The sequence below is a fragment of the Alosa pseudoharengus genome, unplaced genomic scaffold, assembly GCF_046254945.1.
Source record: "Alosa pseudoharengus isolate Yale_2024_CS ecotype anadromous, Long Island Sound unplaced genomic scaffold, YU_APseudo_1.1 YU_APseudo_1.1_scf_5, whole genome shotgun sequence".
NCBI classification, from domain to species: Eukaryota; Metazoa; Chordata; class Actinopteri; order Clupeiformes; family Clupeidae; genus Alosa; species Alosa pseudoharengus.
This window is the reverse complement of record NW_027468837.1, coordinates 26,378,490-26,401,146: the sequence shown is the minus strand read 5'-3', so window position 1 is coordinate 26,401,146 and position 22,657 is coordinate 26,378,490. Positions and strand designations below refer to the sequence as shown.

General features: G+C 39.5%; 1 protein-coding gene across 1 annotated transcript; it reads right to left on the bottom strand.

Moving 5' to 3' along the window:
• Nucleotides 1-7,954: 7,954 nt before the first annotated feature.
• On the bottom strand, nt 7,955-10,361 carry hoxc11b (homeobox C11b). The gene is made up of 2 exons (XM_076268032.1): nt 9,671-10,361; nt 7,955-8,187 (listed from the first exon to the last, which is right to left on the bottom strand). The coding sequence occupies exons 1-2, from the start codon at nt 10,359-10,361 to the stop codon at nt 7,955-7,957; spliced, it is 924 nt and encodes a 307-aa protein (XP_076124147.1).
• Between the last annotated feature and the right edge of the window lie 12,296 nt (nt 10,362-22,657).

Here is a 22,657-nt window from a genome sequence, read left to right as displayed (position 1 = left end):
ATATTCAAATGAAGAATGAGGTTAATTAGACAGATGTCCTGGTGCAATGTACTCTTAGTCTTGCGAAGATGATGAAAACGACCTAGACCTATTCATTCGAGATTATGGTTTCAGTTTTTGCAATATTCTGCAGTTTTGTAAGTTGCAACCAATTAAAATGTTATAATACAGTCTAATTTATACAACAGTTAGCAAATGAACTGTAAGCATCTTTGGATGTCGCAAAAATGCAACAAAGCTTACAATTTCATAACACCATTAATATTACGAAAAAGTGAAAATAGGTTAAGATAATGTTCGTCTATGTATAAGTTGTATTGAAATGTAAATGTTAATGTGTCGTGACTGGATGGACATAAAAGAATGCATGACGCGTGATTGCCTTAATAATTGTTTAAACGCTAGAATTGAGTAACCGCATGTGCTACCTAAATCAAGGTTATCTATATTTTGTTTACAATACATGGGTGAAAAAACTCTACCCTAAGATCGCCTTGTAATTATGTTATTGCATCATTACCACAAGTTATTACTATGATAGTAATTGTGGGATTGACCGTTTACTAGGACTTTTTTTTCGGAACAAATGTTCTATTTCTATATGTTTTTTTATGGTGCGCATGCCAACTAGTCTTGTTCAGTGGTTTATTCTATTTGAAGATTACTCTGTTATTAACTAAAAAGCTACTGAGGTGCTGAAGAGTTTTCGCCGAAGACATATCTTCTCGGAACTCCTTTTAAACGCTGTTTCTCTGCATTGTATTTTATTATTTTGAGCAGTTCAGAGGATCAGCTCTTTAGGCTACAAATACAGCTATTTTTTCTAATAGTGATTAGTCCGAACTAATCAATGGAAAATATCAGCTACGCCAGAAAATGTGAATGAGCTATTTATTTAAATTAAAAAAAGATAAACATATATATATATATATAATAATTCCTTCCCACATTCAATTTATGCTACACTCAGTGAAAATAAGAAAAAAGGTAGGCAAATAGGGAACACAAATACAGGCTATAAAATCTTCTACTAATACTAGAACCACAGACACTTGTTTAACAAGTCTGTTACTCCTAATAAACGGGTGAAAGTAAAAATGTAATAATATATAAAATACAAAAAGGCGTCTTTATAGTTTTAAACGCTTATGGAAACCCACTCTCCTCTACAACAAATACATTGAGACGAAGAATGTACTTGGTTATGGTGTATGATTTCCCGACAAAAGTTCTAACACTGTAACTTTATTTGGTTCATGTCCTTGGGTTTCAGTAACTAAAGGTGCAGGCTCGCTTTCAATGGCGCCGACACGGAGGTCAATAACACTGACCCCGCCATTCCAACACAAACTGCACAAACCCCCTCCCCTCCTAGAGGTCTTTTGTTGGAATGGTGTATTCTGATTACATGTGTAGGATTTAGTAAGACTTAAGTTCGATTCAGATAGATTTTCTGTGATCACAAAGAGTCGCGGTGGAACCATGTGTTTATCTGTGTGAGAGAGTTAATTTGCGTATCCGTCTATCTGCGCGCGCACGCGTGTGTGTGCGTGGTCTCTCTCTCTCTCTCTCTCTCTCTCTCTCTCTCTCTCTCTCTGCGTGTGCGTGTGCGTTTGTTTGTTTTAATCAAGTGTTCAAATGTTCTAATCAAGCATTCATATTTTGTTTACCGGTTGAAAATCTTTTGAGATCAGGCTAGCACTGAAATGGGTAAAAATAGGGTGACTTGAAAAAATACAAGCACGTCAGTATAGCATTTTTTAAGCCGACATAAAGCAATGTTTTACATTTCAGCTACGTTTACTCTTCCTAATAGACTAGGTTACAGATAGCTTACAACACATTAGGATTGAGATGGAATATGTTTGATAATTAATCACAAGCACAATTTACATAGATTACTAAAATATTTACATGTGCAAGCAGGTGCAATTTGTTATTTTAAACTCATTATTTAGGCTTTTCGTTCAGTTCTAAATTGAACTATCAGGTTTTAGCTCTCCTTTTTAAAAAAGAACAACCGAACACACTATGCACAGATTACATTTCTCCGACAAATAATGAATGTTTTAAATGGCCTTGTAATATTGTTATTATAACCCAATAACATTGTTATTGCTTTCTCTAAAACAAACATTCTGTAGCCTGCGGTATGGAAAAATGCATTCAAATCACTTTGATAATTTGGTTATTATTCAGTCAAGACTTACACAGAGACTAGTAGCCTACTATATTATAATGCCAGTCGAATACACTAAAATGAAAAGCTTGATGTAGATACATATTGTAGCATTACAGGCTTTGTGTGATGGGTCCTGAAAAACTAGTAGCCTAAAACCTGGTGTCTTATGACAAACTGGACAATTGGGTTCGTTTAATTCAGCACAGTGCAGACATGGTGAAGTATTGGAGGATAGACTGACCTGTGCGTGCCATTGACCTTTTTGACGGCTGAAACTTTAGTCTCGTTTATGCTGACTTTATTGATTATTCCGTATGTTTTGTCTTAACTTACAAGGGTTCTTCGGATGAAAGTCTTCAATGTGTGTGTTTGAGTGCTAGTGTGTCCTACCTAGCAGTAGGCTACCTGTTCTGAAGCTGGCCTTAATTCAAGAACATGCAACAATTTAACAATTAAATCAAGAGCTACGTGTCTACGCATCCACAGGAATCAAAACATCAGGGTATACACAGACTCTCTCTGCCTCATCCTTGTGATCGGATTGGCTTTGCCCAACTGCCCATTTATGAAAGAAAAAAAACATTGTTGCAGAACCGCCTTAGACCAGTGTGTCTAAAACGTCTGATCACTCTTTCTAAAGCCACCAAAAATGGTGTGTTTTTTATATATTGCATTTTGTAAAAAATAGATGAATAAATAAACACTATTTTTCTTCACTGTTGGACATTGTGTGTTTTATCCACCAACGCATCAGGTTCCTCTAGTAGAATATATGCTAACTCAGACTTCTGAACAGTCAACTAATATAAAAAAAAACATAATATCATCTCTTGCTACCAAGTGTGCATGTGTTGGTGGAGTTAAGGTCTTCATCTGAACTCCGTTTTAATTACTGATTCATTACAGCGACGAAACTTAGTGTTGGAAAAAAACATTCGTTTTTAAGCATTGTTATCGAGCATAGCCTAATGTAAGCTTATGCGTTTTGTTCGGTGAACATGTATGGTCATGTGAAGCCATTTCACTGCAGCTAAGTAATCATGTTGTCTGGGGAAAGTATCATGTGATTGCAGTATGTTTAATCAAGCTCAGCATTGACAGATATACTTTCTGAGAAGACTACAAGGCAGACCTCAGCAATCTGTGCCTCGAAATAGCTCCTGGGTAAGGGTTAAAATAGTCTTCATTGGCTGGAGAAAGCCCACATCTCGCCGACAAACATCAAATCATAAAACAGCTGAACTGGTAGCTACAAATGAATGGCTCGACATCAGAAATTTGCAGTGTATGATAACTTGTTCAGTTAAATATAATAACAATTCCGCCTGTTGTGTGATTGCAAAGACACGCGTGCGTTCCAATAACGTACTAGCTTATGTCCCCATGTACGCTGCTGAAATTAAATAAAATCTAATTTAATTATTTCTTGGTAATTTATCTATTTTTACTTCTGTATGTATTTCTTTGTCATCTTTTTAGGCATTCTGAATTACGGCACTGCAAAACAAACCAAAGCATAGTTACCATAGGCCTAGTTGAAAGTACACCATTATTTTTTGTTATTTATTTTAAGTGGACATAGAACCGTGCACATGTATATAACCTAAAGTTTACACATATCGTTCAGTTGTAAAGGCCTTCGTAAGACCAAATTTGGAGCGCACCTTAACGCACTTGGAGATAAGCTTCGGCAGTCTGCTGGCAATTGTACATTACGAGAGTATATGCATCTCAGGTCACGAGCGCTTGTTCTTGTTAGTTTCAAAAACGTGTAGAACAATTACAACGCCCTCTGTGCGATTAAGAATCTGGAGCTGTGATGCATGTTATGTACACAGCGTCCTCTGTGAAGTAAAACGCGTTTTGTACAACCATAAAATGTATTATCTACAGGGACATCGGAAGAAATGAATTCCGCTCAGACATTCGTTCTACTGTTCAATCAACGGCATGTTAAGCTATTTGCTTCAGATGGTACTCGCATATCTGTTCCCGTATCATGACTTTCTTCTACAGCCAGCATATGGTTTCTTGTATCCACTTGGCTTCAAAATGTTGTTTTCTCTGTGCGGAAACCTCGCCTTGTAGCAACAAACCAAAAGTGACACATCACACATTTCAAAGCAAGGCAAACCGTCCTCTGAGGCCAAGTATAATCATTCATTTAATTGTATGTTGGGAATAGCCCCTCCCTGATAACAATTCGAATAACTCCGTTTTATGACGTCACTGCAGAAGGATGGAGAGCATTCCTCTCCACTTTGAGTGGCGTAAGCGCCCTCCACATGTGGAAGCTTACCTCAGCTTTTAGTCCAAACACGCCAGCTTCATAGGCAGACAGAACATTAAAAAGGGCAAGGAGGCGGGACTTGGGGAGGAGGGGGCCCTGCAATATGATGCCAGGGAAAATGGTCCGTGGTCGTGAAAATCTGTGGGCCAGGTCTAAGAACTCCTGGCGAGATTTAAGCGCAGTGGCTCAAGATTCTTGATGGCCCCCCAACCCCATAGTAGTTCTTCGACTCTCACTCACACACTCTCTCTCACACACACACACACACACACACACACAGAGAGAGAGAGAGAGAGAGAGAGAGAGAGAGAGAGAGGGAGGGAGAGCGCACCTTGACATAATCGTCTAAATATATCAATATGAGAATGGTTTAGCCTACTTTGCGCACCTTCGATCTTAAATGGACATATATAGGTCGATTTTGAACTTGGTAGGCCTGTTAAACCTCTATGCCAAAACAAAGATACCTTGGGTAAGTTAATACTAAATACTCTAGAGTCTAGAGACCTTACATGACAACATTGGTACAATGCGCGAGTCTAAACGGTCCAAACAATAGGGGGCGATTTGACTCGAATTTATGCGCAGAGTTGCAGACACCCGTAAAGTCAGTATTGGCGCAAGACGCTTTGTAACGCAATTACAATATATCATAATTACAACAAGAGGATACGGGACACTTGGCGACGCATTAACTGAGAGAAAATACACTTTACCATTGCTATATATATATATATATATATATAATTATATATTTATTTGATATCTCGCCTTCCCTATGTTGCTGTGCGTGCCCTTTTGATTGCATGGATTTGTGATCCACCTTAACTTTAGAATAACCTACTTGGGATAGGTTTAAGTATAACATGGTCTGAATTATTCAGTTTGTATTAATAGATAGTCTTTTTCATTTTGATAAGTATATTAATTCAAGTGGGCCGATGAATCAATATGCAGTCCAGAGATATCAGCTAAACTTGAATAATTTTTTCCAGCCAAGGCGAAGGCCTCAACATTGCAGCACAGTTATCTTGGACCTAGGTTGGTCAGAAGGTCATTACCTGCAACCCTTTCACAATGTTACCAAGGCAATATTGGATTTTCTCAACAGCCCCCACCTCTCGGCTCTCGCCAAGTCCTGATTGGCCCGCTTTACCCTCGGTCCCCACATTTCCGGAGGTAAAGCCACTCTCAGATGGAGCTTTATTGCGCAGGGTTAAAGGTGATGGCCTTGACTTCACGGAAGTTCAAAGACAATATCTCCCCTCTGCATGCAACCATATAAGCAGTAGGTGAACTCGACAGGGATTGAAATAGCAGTGTATGCATTTATAAATAGGCGTCTGTTACCTTTGTCCTGCGAACGCACTAATTTTAAAACCACATCAAATATGTTCGGTCGGTCCACGCCAGTTTGTGTTTAAAAGTTAAATCCCTGACTTTCCCCATGACAACCAATGAGACAATTGTATTATTATTTAAAAGACAAAGCTGTAAAATTACAGGAATATCTGCGCGCAAAATCGTTAACCATATTTGTGCATGGACTATGTGTTCGACTTATGCTTGTTTACGGCGGAAGGAATCTCACTCCTCTTGGCAGAGGGTGCAATTAAGAGAAAAATGGCTATTTAGTGCCTTGGTCTTTACGACAGTGTCTAGACTGGACGAGTTTTCAAATGACCGCTGGATATTTCCTTTAGTGCCCAGCTCCCACCTCAAACACACACACACGCGCGCACATACACATACATACACATACACACACATACACATACACATACACACATACACACACACACACACACACACACACACACACACACACACACACACACACACACACACAAATGTGGTTTCCTTTACACGTAGGTCATACCTGGACGAAAACCAATTCAGCATTACAAAGCTCTTCTAACTCTTTGCAGACATTTCTTGAAGAAAAAACATCCCCAAATGATTAAGAAAGAGCGATGGACTTCACTGCCGTGACAAATTATAAAACATTGCCCTAATAGTTGTTAACTGTTTTCTAAAAGCTCGGAGAGGTATATTAAGAACAACATGGCTTTTTCACTATTAGTGATTTGCGAGAGGAAACACTTCTGATTTGCCAATTACAATGTAGCGATTTCAAAGGCCATATAGGACCTATGTTTCCCATCAATCTTCCCCTAAAACTTCTGCTAGACACAACAAGAGCATTAAGGCTTTTGACGATGTAGGTGAATTGTGATTAGACTGATTTCTGAATTTTACTGTTAAAATACTTTAATGGCAGCTCGTCAAGGAATTACTGCTCTCGACCCCCCGGGAATAAATTTAGTGTAAAGGTTATACGCTATTTGTTCACAGGTGACGATTTAATCCGTTCTTTTCACTGTTCACCTCTAGGTCTACGTGAGACTGGAGTGACTTAATCCAAGCAGTTTAAATAGTGACAGTCAGTAGGCCCGGGGGTGTTCACTAAAATGCCAATATGTGATACATGCACACATTCCAACAGGATGAAACAAACTATTAAATGCACTACAATACATTTCAGAATGAACTAAATAACCCCCTACAAATAATTGAATGCATGTATAAAAACACTAATGTCAAAATAATTCATACAGAATGCTGGAATCATCTTAATTTAAGAATCGCATATTTGTTTATTTTGTATTATACATTCTTATTTTGATGCATATATGCAACGACTTTATCCTCCCATCAATCGCATAACATGTAAACAGCAAGCATTACACAATTAGCTTACAATGGCGCCGAACAATAAGCCCTACATTCTTCCAAACAAATGTTCAGTTCTTGCAGAAATAGCAATTCGGCAACGAGATAAAAAGTAATTATGAAATTAAAATACATATTTACAATCAAAACTACACAATTGCATAGTCTCTTTACCATTACAGCGTAAAGTATGTCATCACAGTCCTGCGAGGAATTTGACAAGAGCCACTGCTGAATCTGTGGCTCTCTAACACACCTCATTTTTGTAGAAATTATCCACAAAAACACGAAAAGGGCTGTGTGCTCGTAGAAGACAATGGTCTTATTTTACATTTTGAAGAGAAAATTGAGACATACAATACGGTAAATAACAAGAAACTGTTCACATAGTTGGACACGTCTTAAACGATCTTTTCACCCGTTATGCCAACTATAACAGAGGCCTAGGTTTATACACAAATTCTCCCACTGAAAAATGCCTGCGCGCAACCAACCAGTCTTCCTACTATCGTATGTCTAAAGATCTTTCAATACAAGAGGCAAGACCAATAGGATCCTGAAGTTTGTAGCAAAAGACATGCCGACAAATACAACTTAAATCGATTGGCTTGTTTACCACCTCCAGTCCCCTCATTCAACCATACATGGCTTTTTAGCTGAAGTCGGCGCTAGCTTTATCCAAGGACGAATTCATCTGAACAATCAATGATGATGAATACGATTCTCCATAGCTAATTCGACATAACGGTTCACAATAAGGGGTTGCCGGAAAAGTACTGCAAGCGATCTCGGCTCAATTTCTTCTCTTTCATCCTGCGGTTCTGGAACCAGATTTTGACTTGCCGGTCGGTCAGATTAAGCATTCTGGAAAGCTGCAGTCGTTTCTCCTTGTTGATATACACATTAAAGAAGAACTCTCGCTCAAGTTCGCGGATCTGAAACTTGCTGTATGGACATCTCTTCTTCCTCGTCCGAGGGGTACCTTGAGACAATAAACCAGAGCAAAAAGAAACGGAGATATGGGAGAAAGAGAAAACAGAGAAGGCAAGGTCAACAACATCTCTGATGTGATGTGACACAAACGCACCATACGCGACATGTTCAAGGCTAAACGATATCTAAATAACGACTACGCCAAGTAGGCTACCAAATTACTAGGGGATGAATGGAAAAAGAACACTGTTACACACATTCTAACCATACCAGATGATTCACACCACTGCCTCACAGAAGTATTCTACAGCCCATTTCAAAGTCTATTCAATGACTGTAACAATCATGGAACATGAAATAGTAATAAGTCCTGTCAAGCCTAGGCCCAAGTCATAGTGCACCATGGATTAAGTTCATTTGTACGACTTTTCATGTTATCAAATAACCCGTGGCTTCAGATGCTAATTATACAGAATATATCAAAAACATTGTTTTCTAGTCTTGTAATCTGAATTTCTGCCATTGCAGTTCAGTGGCACAAACATCGAGCAAACTGGTCATTACAGGTATTTCTTTGCATTTTCGGGACACAGCAGCAAATGGGTAACGAAGGCATTTCATGGGTAGCATGGGTCACTAACACACACACACACACACACACACACAGGCTAATGAATGGGAACAAATAGCGCCCTTCTGCAGAGTGTGGCCTGTGTAATCAATTTTCTCTACAAAAGAATGAAACACTGACTAATGTTTTAGGGAACACTTTCAAATATGAATAACAAATCACGCACAAATATTGAGCTATTTCAGGGGATCCGTTAACCATGTTGTTCAGTTTTGACAGGAGGGTTTTAATATTGAGTAGCAATATCCATTAAAGTAGCAACCAAATCAACCCTTGGGTAAAAATAAAGTTACCTTACCTTAACATTTATCACTATAGGCTGCAACAGTTGTAATACTACAATTAGGTGGCCAAGGAGAGCATTATTTGCGCACATTATATTTTCTCAGAGGAACAAGATTGGTGTCAGTATACATGCTATTCATTAACCAACAGGGCAATCAGTAGTTATTTTACATTCTACCCTAAGTTCCATGAACTCAACCACTGTTATATTTGAGAGTTTGACAGTAGGCTACTTTGCATGCAGGCTGCTAAAATTCGCCATTCGCCAAAAGCAGTGTTCTGCCCAATTGCTTTTTACCCTCGACGGCCCCGCAAAACAACCCTTAAAATGCCCAGCGCAAGTTCATGATCAAAGTTAGCATTTGTCACAATAGCGTGCTCTTAAAATTTCACAGACTTGAAGATAGCAGTGCCTGTGTGTAACATATCGTTTTTCCAAAGCGCTTTCCCATCGTAAAAATTCTTCGTGTTGGAAGAAAGAGCTTTGTAGGTTATAATAAAATCCTTTGAATGCTTATAAAACTCCACATAAAATCTGACCGACAAAACACCGGGCTAGTCCCTTAACCTTTTTTCTCCCCCATTTACAGCTTCGGGTACCTACTGGAGTGGCTGCTTTTGCTAGCGCTGCTGTCGTCTTTCGTGCCCGAGGAAGAGGCGCATGAACCCGAGTTTGTGTTTTCTTCTTCATCCTCTGGATCTTTTTCCGGGTCCGCTGCGCCATGCGAGGTGTTGGGCGCTTGAGACGCCGAGTCCGGCTTGCCTACGTTCCCCTTCTGCGAGCAGTTCTCCATGGAGCTGTTTTCCGTTCCGCAGTGGGCGCTGTCGAAAAAGCGGTCAAAACCTTGGGGCAGTACATTGTTCTTCCCCACGCCGGAGTAGAAGCCTGTTGACGGGTGGTTGGAGGTCGGGTGGTGATGGTGGTGGTGGTGGTTGTATACGCTCTCGTTCTTCATCAGCATTTCTGTCATGGTGGATGATGGCGGAAGGCAGTCTCTGTGCACCAGGTCCTCCCCTGAGTAGCAGGATGCATAGTTTCCTCTATGGTGCCATTTACCCGAGGGATCCAAACCGTACGATACGTCCCGAACCGGTTGCACTTGTGAGAGGTTCGTGGAATAAGGGTAGGTAATCTGCCGCGACGGGGCCTGTGGCAGAAACGAGGAGACGGCGGAAAATTCAGGCACGTAGTAGGTGCAGCTGGGGAGGTAGAGGTTGGAGGCGCAGCCCGCTCGCTCCCCGAACTCGGAAGTCCTGTCTTTTCGCGTCTGGGAGCAGAAGTTGCCCAGATTGACCGAGTTAAACATCGTTCTCCCCGTTCACTCGCTCTATAGATAGATGTTTTGGATTCGAACTGCAGAAGGGGAAAATTTGGGAAGGCGAGATGACGCGCTATCCGTCTAAGTCACCCTTAGACACGTGATCGAAAGTAGATATTGTCATATATCAATTTGGAACACTTACATGCGTAGGAGTGGTTCACTTAGGTAAGATATAGGAGGTTGAAACGATTGGTTTTCAAAGATCGCATGGACATTATGAAATTTGGTGACAGACATTGCATCGTTGTCTCTGCTATACACACATAAACACTTCAATCAAATTATGAATATGTTATGGCACATGCGCACCACACCAAAGTATAGGCTAGTGTGTTACACCCTCACTTGCGATGCTATTTATACTCTTCATATTCTCTTTGTCGTTCTTAACTCGTAGTTTTACTCTTATTCATACAAAAATGACGAAGGTTGACAACAACAGCACAGTATGAGCGACTTTCAGTAAAATAATGAAGGCATATATAGCATACTTTATTTTTTCGAATGGACAGTACGGAGGTATCAAAATGATCAATTAAACATATCTAACGACCCATTTAACAAAACATAATTACGTACTTTATATAGGGCAATAAAGATCAGGTCAATGATTTCTCTCCCATGAATTCATATCTTTTTTCAGTTTCCAGAGTCGGATGCCTGTGTGAGCATTTCCATCATCTGTATTAAAACACTTGATGAATTATCAGAATTTATTTACCCCACATAAGAAGAGTGTAATTACAATTGCTCGGATTTGGCAGTAAACACAACAATATGGCTAATAATCTAGCCAAGAGTTTTAATGGTAATGTGAGGCAGCCGCATCGCTTAAACGGACACTTTTTATGTCTGTAAGTACGATGAAAACAACCAGACCCAAAGCCAGTTTTGGACCCTGCAAAATGTATATGGGCAACAGCAAAGAAACTCTTATAATCTGAGAGAGTGTGTGTGTGTGTGTGTGTGTGCGTTTGTGTGTGTGTGTGTGTTCGCGCGCTCACGTGTGTGTGTGTGTGTGAGAGAGAGATAGAGGGGGGGGGGGGGGGACGGATGAGGACAGAGGGACTATATGTATTTGAATGTATAATCACAGTCGCTTGCCTATGCAAAAAGTTTTTTTAGACATTAACCCCGTTCGTCATCGCGTTAGCCCTACAGATGGAGATTTTTTTTAGACTAAACAGAATAGGATTTGTGTTTGATTGACAAATTGTGTGAGACTAGCATACTCAATAGCATTTGAATATACAAATATAAGATGTCCACTTAAATGTTGTGACTGTAATCGCTTCATTCTTATGAATTTATTGTCTGATTTACATTCGAGATAAAAAACCGCCAATAAAATGCCTTTGCCATAACATGTCCCATACACGTGTATGGGTATTCCCTGGCATAGGCCATGCATACATAAAATAGCAAATGCCACAGCTCTTCTTCAATTTTTTTCTTTGAGAGAACCGTTGGTTTAATTCGCCTAAATTACAAAATATAGGCTACTCCTTGGTAATTCACAGGCCGTGTCACAGGGGTGTCCTTGTTCGCAATCGTCAGAATATTTTCCAGTAAATGTAATTATTGATCTAAATATTGTGCAACACATAGGCTACACTGGCTACCAAATAAAACAAAAGGTTAAAAATTAACATCACCACCAATCAACATCCTGCTTTGGTGATAGCCATGGCATGAATGCGCGATATGTTTTTCACATAATCCACGATATGTTTTGAATCTTTTAAATCTTGCTGACCAAGAACTGCGCACGTATTTCCGCGTAAAACAGAAAGGCCTAACAGACTGAGGTCAGTATCCGTTTCATAGGAAGGTATGTGGTCGAGGTATTAACGTCGGACAGTTGGTTCAAAAGCCTCCTTTTCCACAGATAAAAGGTTGAAGTGTAAGACGCCTTCAATCAAGTACAAAGAAAGCAGACAGCTGTCCAGACAGCACTTGAATTTGACCACTAAAATCCTCCAAGCGACTCGCCTGCCATAAAACGTCGAATAGCAACAGCGCGACACAAGTAGTCACACGTTTAGAGAGAGAGAGCATGAGACAGAAAATATCCTACATTTGACAATTCTGGACTAATAATGTTTGCTTCATTCACGACTATTGAATCGATGTTGGATATTAGGCGCTTCTGTATTTATCACCTATCCAAGATACCCACCCAAATTGCGCACAAAGTATCTTTAAGTATTGAATAAATGTATCTTAATGTGAGTAAAGAAAGTAACACAACACTATAATTTGAGTGTGTGGTACAAATACGGTTTATATCAGCAATATGCGTCTTCCTCTTGTCATATTTGCAAAAAGTATTAGATTGGATGAGAGTGCATAAATTGTATATGGGGAGCAGTAGAACTAATAAACAAATAGCCTGACATGAAAAATTATATCTTCTTCCTGGGACAGTCTACCGTATATGACCATTAAGCGACCCTCTTTCTATCACTCAAGCGTTTGCAATTGCAGCAGTGGCTCCGGGTAGTCATTTTCATTTAATCATGCTAAATGTTTTGATTTTATCAGAAGATGACGCCTCTCCAAACCAGCCATCATGCGAGTTGTGTGCGTGTGTTCACGATGGACGCATATCATTGTGAAATGCCTAAACATTTCCCCATCATCGAAGCCTACTAGCAATAGGACCCAGGGGATGAAAAGTGGATCTTAGACCTTCCTCAAATAAAGTCATTTTTTGTCAACCAAATTGCTGAGTGTTGCATTTTCTAGAGTTGTCAATCACTGCATGCTGTATTTCTCCTTGCTGGTGAATAAGAAAAAAACAGCACAGATAAATTTGAGGTTAGCACAGGTAAGATGTAGCTGTGCAGCTTCAGTATAGGCTCGGGTCCCGGCGGTTGTAAGAACGCAAGCGCTGTTGTAAATATTTCCCATTCTCTGTTTGAAAACAACACTGTTGGGGAGCAGACTTTACGACATGTGTCTGTCTGCGGAATCTAAGCAACGCCTCGACACTCTTTACTATACCAGTAAAAACTGTGAGAATTACAGACTGCTTCTTAAACCCCACAAAAATGAAATCCCTGTAAGAGATCAAAAAGGGGTGAACGCAGCCGATTCTCTCTCAAGGCAATGGTCAAGTGTAGGCGTCCATTGCAGCCCTTTGCACATAAATCGGCCTAGAAACAAGCGCTGAACGTGGCAAGCGTGTGGAATAACATTATCGTCCCCTCATGGCTCAGATCATTTTAATTGGATGTAAGCCAGGCTATTAAACTCGCTTGTCTGAGCTGTGAACAGTTTCAAGCGTCAGAAAAAAGCCCCTCGATAACACTGAGGTCCTGGGCAACCTACCGAGCAGCAATGCCTGTAAGCAGGACTCAGATTTTAAACACAAAGCCCCCATGCATGCAAACACCACTTGAAGCCCACTGTGTCCTCTGCATGCGAACTATTAAATAGCCTATACCTAAATGCAATGGGCCAAACAGAGTAGTATTCATAAAAGAAGAGATGGGCCTAGCAAACCGCAGAGCAGCTAAATAACATACATGTCATTTGAATTAGGCGATGAACGTAATATTATATCTGCCATTTGATGTGTCTAATTGTCAGCAACTGTGCCATACACTGAATGCACTATTTAACAATTAAGAATAAATTGAACAATTAAGAATAAATTGTGAATACAAATGTCCCGACTAATGTGTATGGGTGTAAAATGCAACGCATATTAGCAATAGCAAACTAGATGGTTTAGTTTAAATTCTGCTTGTTAGTATTGCACACCTAAAAGAAAAGTCACCTACACTTTAGATCATAGGGACAATTCACTGGGCTACATTGGTTGGTCATAATAGCACAAGGCAAAACGACGTCTGGTGCTGAAAGAAACATTTAATAGCCACAAGCTAAGGTGTGGTCTGACCACTGCAGTGAATCGGTGTTGACAATAATCCACCTTAATGATAAGCATTTGTTTAACATTTATATAGTGTAAAACACATCAAAAGAACCGACACACAGATTTATAAATACAGGAGTCATCCTACGTCTTGTAAAATGAGGGAACACTAAAAATGCCTTTTTTTTCTCTTAATGCTGACACACATCCAATAATTCTAAGTGGTTTGAGTCTTTGTAGGTGGAGTGTACACATAGCGGTTTCTTGCCTATGAGTATTTCTGTGGGCGATCCTGCTGTGCAATCCGATCGTTTATACGTGTGCAGCCATAGACCACATGCACACAGAGTATCCACAAGTTCATGGAGGCCCATCCGTTAGAGTCAATGTCCTTCGCGTCTTGTATGAACACGGATCGGAGATGGAGGAAGGAGGTTGTGTGCAGTTACAAGGATGACCAAAATAACGAATGAATTAATACAAGGATGAATAAAATTAAAGACTACTCATGTTTTGCAAGGCGTTTAAAGGTGCTGCATTTTCTAAAAATAATTACTGCTTAATTGGATTTAATAATAGGCTAGGTAGCCCAATGACAAGTGCTATGCGGTCACACACTACTGAATAAAACAAAAAAGATATAGGCAATAGTACTGCGATTCTTTATTCACTCTATATTAACTACAAACAGGCGCATTTTAAAAATCATTTTTACAAATAAAGGATAAACACATAAAACACGAAATCAACAAGCATTAGGAAACAACCTCCCGTACAGGTACACCCGTTCTTATGATGCACATTTTCAACTTTAACTTGTTTTTGATGCAGCTACCACTAGGCTACCAATGGAGCTACCATTTCCAACTGGTTTCCCAGTAGCATACTAAAAGCAACAACTGCATATCTACTCATATTTGGTTTGCCTTTGCGTTTTTTGGATAGTCAACCAATCGTTTTTCCCGGTTGAGAAATATTAGTCTGGATGACGCATTACCTTCGCATTAAATCACTGGAACGAGGATTAGGCTATACACATGCTATTTTAAACGAGGATTAGGCTATACACATCCTATTTTGACATTGACTTTTCGACACTAACTATTTTATATGTAATGCACATAAGCTATTTTCTTATTTTTGCTGACAAATGATTATGGTGCCATACATTGCAATGTATGCTAGGTTATAACGTTGATCAAATAAATATGGAATAAATTGAACTAATTCAGCTCACCAAACAATAACTATGTGCTAGGCTACATCATAAAGAAAAATAGAGTTTCAGACGCTATATACAATTCAGCCAAAATTTTGTAAATTGGGAGAGAGATTATCCGTCTTGTTAATGAATGACAAGCTGCAAACTGACGCGCTAGGTTACTAAACATAGTAGTAGACGACCCTTCCCATAGCTACCCTTTAGCTTAGGACACAATGAACTCTTTGTGACTTGAGAACACATTTGGCATTGGGTTATATAAGGCACATTTTAAAATAACGTAAAGGTGTGTTTTTCCTCCAGAGGTATCTCAAATATAAAATAGATTTACGATAGAGGAAATAGTACCTGTGTTTTCTTACCGAAAATCCGTCTTTGTTTCCTACAGGATTCGGTAGCGCTAAACCTCGGGCCCTAATTGAGTCCCTCTCTTTATGACGTTTAATTTCCTCTCCGACTCTAGACACTGATACCTTAAGAACTAGAGGAGACTGCTGTTTTTGAAGTCGGCATCCCGATCACTTGGATATATTACATCTTCTAGTCTTATTGTAAACCAATTTTCATCGCCCGAAAATGCGGCTCCGTTCCTTTTAACTTTCTTGTCCCTTTCCATCTAGCCGAGTGCTAAGTCTTACTTTATACCTACCACAATTTAAGGATAAAATACGACTGACAGGGAGAATAAAAAACTTTTTTTTTCATCCAACAAACTCCTCAGGCCCTGGTCGTCTTTGCCCTTTTCCAAAACATTGTTGGTGGACTCCTGAACCCCATATAAGGCGCTTACTAACTTGACCTTCAATTTGTATGGGTTCCCGCCCACATAGACAGCAGGAAACACGGGGTAGATTTCGCTCACACTCCGCTGGGGACAGATGAAGAAGGCATCCACGTAGGCCTGGGAACGCCACATCAAGATCAGCATCCCAGACAGAAGGGCAAAAGTAATCAATGTGCGTGCTAGCTACTTGCTCCATATTATTGTTAAGTTATCCTAGTTGTTTCCGCTGCCTGCACGCGATCAGTCAATTAGCGCGCAGAAGGACAGATGATGGGCACTAGGCGAAGCACTGTTATTAAGTTGCAAGTGAACAATGGGCTACAAAGTGCGGGTCACATCAATTCTCACCAGTGGACTGGTCTAGCCTTTTTGCACGGACACCAAAATTAAACGAGATATTCAATTGCTAAGATGTTCACAGCACACTTAACTTTAACGTATGTAGGCCAAAACACTGATTTTCTGACGTTGTCTGCACTGTGCAATGTCATAAAACGTCGGCTTTACCAGTGGACGGTACAAAACCCCAATTCCTGCCCAGCATAAGCCTGCAAAACATACGATAGGTCTAACTGTCTTTACGTGCGTGCAACTACAAAAAGCATGTGTGTGTTTGTAGGGTATGTGTGTGTGTGTGTGTTAGTGTGATATTTATATAATATAGAATTAAACAAACACAAAAGAAGGTGAAGTTTTGCCACTCCATTCATTCATGCATGCATTCATTCATTCATTCATTCATTCATTCATTCATTCATGCACTTTACTATGAAAAATACAGAAATTAAACTAGGCCTACTTATTTTGAAGTCAAGGGCAAGGTTAAGACCAAGGGTTTGGCGCATGAACAAATTCCACAGCGGGAAAGGCTTTTACACAAACCATCGGATTTATGGATGAGGCATCAACATTCAAGATCTGAACACATTCCTATTATTTTGTACACATTTAAATTTTTATTGGCTTTACTACAGAACCTGTGACGTTATTAACTTTCAAGGAAAGGTAATGAAATTAAACCTTTTGTGTCGGAGACAATACAGACAAACAAAAACTGAACAAAAAAAGAGAAACATTTCTAATTCTTATTATGTACAATAAACAAAAATTAGAACCAAATGCATACGTTTATATGATATTGATCCCAGTGTCTTCGTCTCATCCATTTCAGCTATTACACAGAATTGGATCTTTTTAAAAAGAAATTTCCGCGTTGGAAATTTCACGCATTGATCGACAGAGGCCAATGAACAGCAGTCTGTAAATACGCATTAAAACCAGCTCTGGGTTCCCGTGGAGACCTTCACGCCCAGTCCGCCAATGAAAATAATATAGACCTGTTTACGTTCAGTTAAACTGTTTAATACAGACACAACTGTGTGTTTGACAGTCCAATAATAATGGCAAACACAAACGGATCACTTCAATGAATTTGAGAGGACTTTGTTGCTCTGACTTTACGCACACACAAAGGCCCGTTAGCGCGTGTTCCAATACCCGAACAGATTGAAAGGTTACATGCAAATAGTGAAAACAATCATCTATACATATTGCATTGCATGCATGTATGAAGAGGGATTACAAGTGCACTATAGTCATTAGATAAATACACACTCTGAGCTTACAGCTCTAGAAGTCGAACAAAACCATGGATAGGCTAAATAGACAGAGGGGTTACAAATACAAAGGGAGTCCACAATTTCAAACATACACAGGAGATATGTTAAATTGCTCGTGCTTACAGGTAGGATTTCACACAGCGGCCAATCTACCGTTAAGCCAAAATCACTAACAAAAACATCACCAACAGAACAGCCTTCAAGAGCGTTTCACTGGGGTTATCAAGCAGGCACGTTCCATCATAGGCGTTTCATTGAATTAGGCCCACGACACATCCACAATAGTGGATTAATTGGCACACATACAAATGTACAAGCTTACGAATTCCATATGTTAACATAAATATGGATAGCGGCACAAAAACACACACTCGCCTGAGCAACCGAAACACTTGGTTCACACAGGCAGGCACGCGCACACACACACAGTGCACGTATGCGTGTGTGCAAATGTTTGTGTGTGCATATGTCTGTGTGTGTGCGTGACAGACAGACAGACAGACAGACATAGTCCTCAAAATTAAATATAATAATAAAATGCAACATTAAAAATAATAGATGTAATTAAGAATTATTACATATTTAAATATATACTTCTAAGTTTAAAATTATACACGTTTTGAATTTAATTTGATTCATTTTGCTTTATGTATTAATTTTTGTATGAACTTTGAAGGAGTAAAATAGTGAATTTAGTTTAATACAACAGCAAATACATTTTCTGAGATAAATATCGTAATAAAGAAAGATGGAGGTGCCTTTCCAGTTCTTTAAAATGTGCTAAACAATTTACTATTTTAACTAGCCACAAGAATATAGGCCTACTTTCTGTCGTTCCACTGCATAAAGAGATACATATTTTACATTTGTGTCAATGCAATACAACAAACTATCCGCGAATTGAAATAGCGTCAATATATGAAAGACGTTTCTTGTGAGTAACCTTCTGAAAAGCATCATGCGACTATGCATTTCTGTGAATTGGAAAACAACTTAAGTATCTATATATCCATCCTTATACAAGAACACGCATGCGACACCGTTTACTTAAACTACAAACCGAGGCATGTTTCGATATATATAAAAAAAGCAAACCTGATTCACTACTAAATCTTAACCTCAATAATAAGAACTGCAATGCCTAAATTTCACAAACATATTATGAAAATATCCGTCTATGGTCATACGGAAACGTGCTTAATGATGAACATGTTAGCAATTCCATATTGCAAAGTAGAATGAAGGACATCAGACTGGGACTATTCCTCTCTGTCTCTTTGTACTGTGTGTGTGTGTGTGTGTGTGTGTGTGTGTGTGTGTGTGTGGGTGTGTCTGTGTGTGTGTGTGTGTGTGTGTGTGTCTATGTGTGTATGTATGTGTGTGTGTGACAAAGCATATGCCTGTATGCTCTTGTGACTGAGCATCTACGTGTGTTTACCCATCCACAGAGAGCCCAAATACCAGGCGTCAGTGCTTGCAAAAATAGATGTAATGACAGGACCTCTGCAAACCAAGCGCTCTGCAAGGTGCAGGATAAGAAATGACTAGAAAAGACACAATGCCCACACGCTAGCTGACTTGATCCTTGCTCCCACTCGCATGCAATTTGAGTGTGATGCGAGTACTCGATCTTGACAAAAAGCATACAGTATAGATGAGCCGATCAGTTTCATCTCATTAAAGAAGAGATGGTAGAAACAACAAAGCCGCGACAAAAACTTTTTTTTGTGTGTTTTTTTTGTTTATCAAAATCACTTGTGTAACTGCTACTTTAAATGTCACCGCATGACAGCCTATAGTTCAAGGCTACTTAGTCCACAGCAAAACAAAGTGATGGTCCTCTACTTGTCCCTCCCAATTCCGCCAGGTCGGGTCTCCCCCCATGGCATGGGGAGACTGCAGCTTCACATTCAAGGTCTGCGTCAACGCCGCAGATCACTGACCTTTGCGCCTGGTAGACAGGCCGCCATAAAAAAGACCCTGGTCCGTCTCAAAGTCAAAACCGAGTTAGTTGGTTAAACCGTGATAAAAGCCAACCACTTCAAATTGTATTCCATTTACTATCCAGTCCCTGTCAATTGCATGCTAAAATGTACGTGGATACACACCCAGTCCCAGATGGGCCCAGATTCCGCCATTTCAGGAGTAATGGCAAACCCTTTATCTGCCCACGTCTCTACTTTTTGAATCTATTCTCTTTACTGAAATACCACAGAAATATGATTTGTCGCTGTAAAATGCAAACATTTTTCGGGGGATTTGGTAATCAATGCAAGTGGGTTAGTCAAACTGAGCAAAGAGGATGCAGACGCCACAACTTAAAACACAATGCTTTACAATCCATGGCGCACCCAAAGCCCCCCATATTCGTCACTATAAAAGCCCTTTGTCACGTTGTAAGTTCTGCATTTGACCTTGAGGATGCAAACCCGCATTCTGTTGGGACAGCGGCCTTGGCGAATGCCTACGTTTGTTGACAAAGGGAAGTAATGACGTGTCTGCAGAAAAAGAGCCAGCCAGGTCCTATCCGGCAAAGAACTCTATGTCTATTCATGTAGACAGACTCAACATTTTGCTGCACTGTTCTACATCTCAGTTAGTGCTTTAGTGGAACAATGTCTGGTTCTGAAAATGAGGCAAATAGCCTAACGCAACTCCTAGTTGGATCATTGGTTCATATAAACTTACTTGCAAAACCACTCTTGTGCATTCATGTACAAAGGCCTATTATGCATCACAGCTATGCCATGTTCTAAATATAACATATTTGGCCTTGCTGAAGTTAGCATAGATGAAAGACCAAATTAGGTTGGTGGAACGATTTTAGCTGGATTTGAACAGCAGCAAAAATATTCCACGTAAATTCTTAATAGCTAAGGCAGATCTTTAGTCTCGTCTCTCCTGTATTTTAACACCAGTCAAAGAGAACGGGGACTGGGAAATTATTTGAGTCTGCGCCGTAAAGCTACCACGAGACATGTTAAAATATTTCCCATACAATTGTGGCTTATCCTGCTTTGAACCCAGACAAGAAATGACACTCTGTGCGTCATTATTCTGATTGTGGTATTAAGGAGTTGCATCTCTGTCACTACCTGATCGTGCCCCTGAAGGAGCCTTGGAGACAATGAGTACCAAGATTCCTGTTTTAATAATGGCCAATGTCAGCGAGAATTTCTGTGATACTGTAATCAAGGATAAAAAGGGAGGGCTTGAGCCTTAACTGGATTTGAGACTGACACGTCCTGCTGTGAAGCGGCACGGCCATGCTGTGATAGCCATTTTATTTCGAGACACATTGGAGCGAGGTATTGTTTTTGGCCCAAGAGTGAGCCTCAGCGCATAACACAGTGCAAATAACTGGGTAGAGTGACATCATCAAAGGTTTCCTTTTTGAAACCCCATTTATAAGAGATTGTGTCTCCGAAATACTCAGAAATACTAAAAGGTTTGTGTAAGACAAGCTTTACATCCCTAAGCAGTGCGCTCCATCCTTTGCCACAGATGCCACGCGGTACGGGATTAAAATGTGGTTCGGGCAGCGGGTAAAGATTTTCATTGCAAATATATTGTTTTATTGCATCCTCTTAGCAGTCTTGTAAATGAATAGCTTGCTCTGGCCAGCTTGCGTAAAAAGGAAATATAACTGGATTTATTGTTATCATTTTTCTTACTAGTGCCTTATAAAATGATTGTTCGAAACAAGCCAGGAAGCGGATGGGGATTTGTATTAGGCAAGGGGAGCATCCAGTCCGGAATATCAGTTAATTATGATTATAAAAGTTTTCTTTCTTTTGTCATATTAGGAAGGGTACCGTTCATAATTATGCCATTCATCAAACGGTTGTATTCAGTGTTTTGTTTTTGATTAATTTGATTGACTTATGCCCCTATGAAATCATCACTAATATTCAAGTAACAACAAGTAACAATTACAAACACAGCCGTGCATATCATGATCATGATAGTAATATAAAAGTTTATAGATTTTAATAGATATCATAAACGTACACATACATCAATACATTCATATTATGCATACTGGTAGAACACAACGTTTTGTAAACGGAGATTATCATAGACAGAGGAAAAAATAGGAGGTATTGAACAGAAAACACAGACAAAATGAAAACATTCATGTCACATTGATCAATTTAGGACGGCAATATCAGTATAATACACATTTGTCGCTTATTATACAAATATAGCAAAGACACAACTAAACTTGCTTGCTTTGAGACAACGTATCACCCGAGAGAGGTGAAAATGATAGAAAGAGCAGCAAAACGTTTAAACATCAATACATTTCAGAGGTAAAAACCTGGAGGAAGAATTCATTCAAGTTCTATACAAATACTGTTGGCTATCTGGACGAGCTTATACAGAGCTTCTCGTATGATAACGCAATCTCTATTAGCCTACTATTGGCCTAACGCACTAGCCTACTGAGCGACTGACATGGATGCAATGCGGCACCAACATAAAGTGAGAAAGCAAATACAGATTTAAATTTTGAAATTAAAAGCAGCAACACACAAATAACAATTACCCATGCATGAAATGCGTATCTGCGGGTTTTTGACGAAACTAACAGATTACAAAAATAACAAAAACAAAAAGATATAATTAGACACGCCAAATAGAAGGTTCTGTCCGTTTTATATATATTTTACTTATATATTTTTCCTAATCAGAATTGTCCTTTTAAAGAATATTTCCATTACACATAGACTTTTCGCTAAGTTTTTTTTTCTATCATCACGCCAATCAAAG

Coding starts and splice junctions, on each gene's coding strand:
- hoxc11b (XM_076268032.1), bottom strand. CDS start 10,361: ATGTTTAACTCGGTCAATCTGGGCAACTTCTGCTCCCAGACGCGAAAA. Junction 8,188..9,670: donor CGACAGCAGCGCTAGCAAAA/GCAGCCACTCCA, acceptor TATTGTCTCAAG/GTACCCCTCGGACGAGGAAG.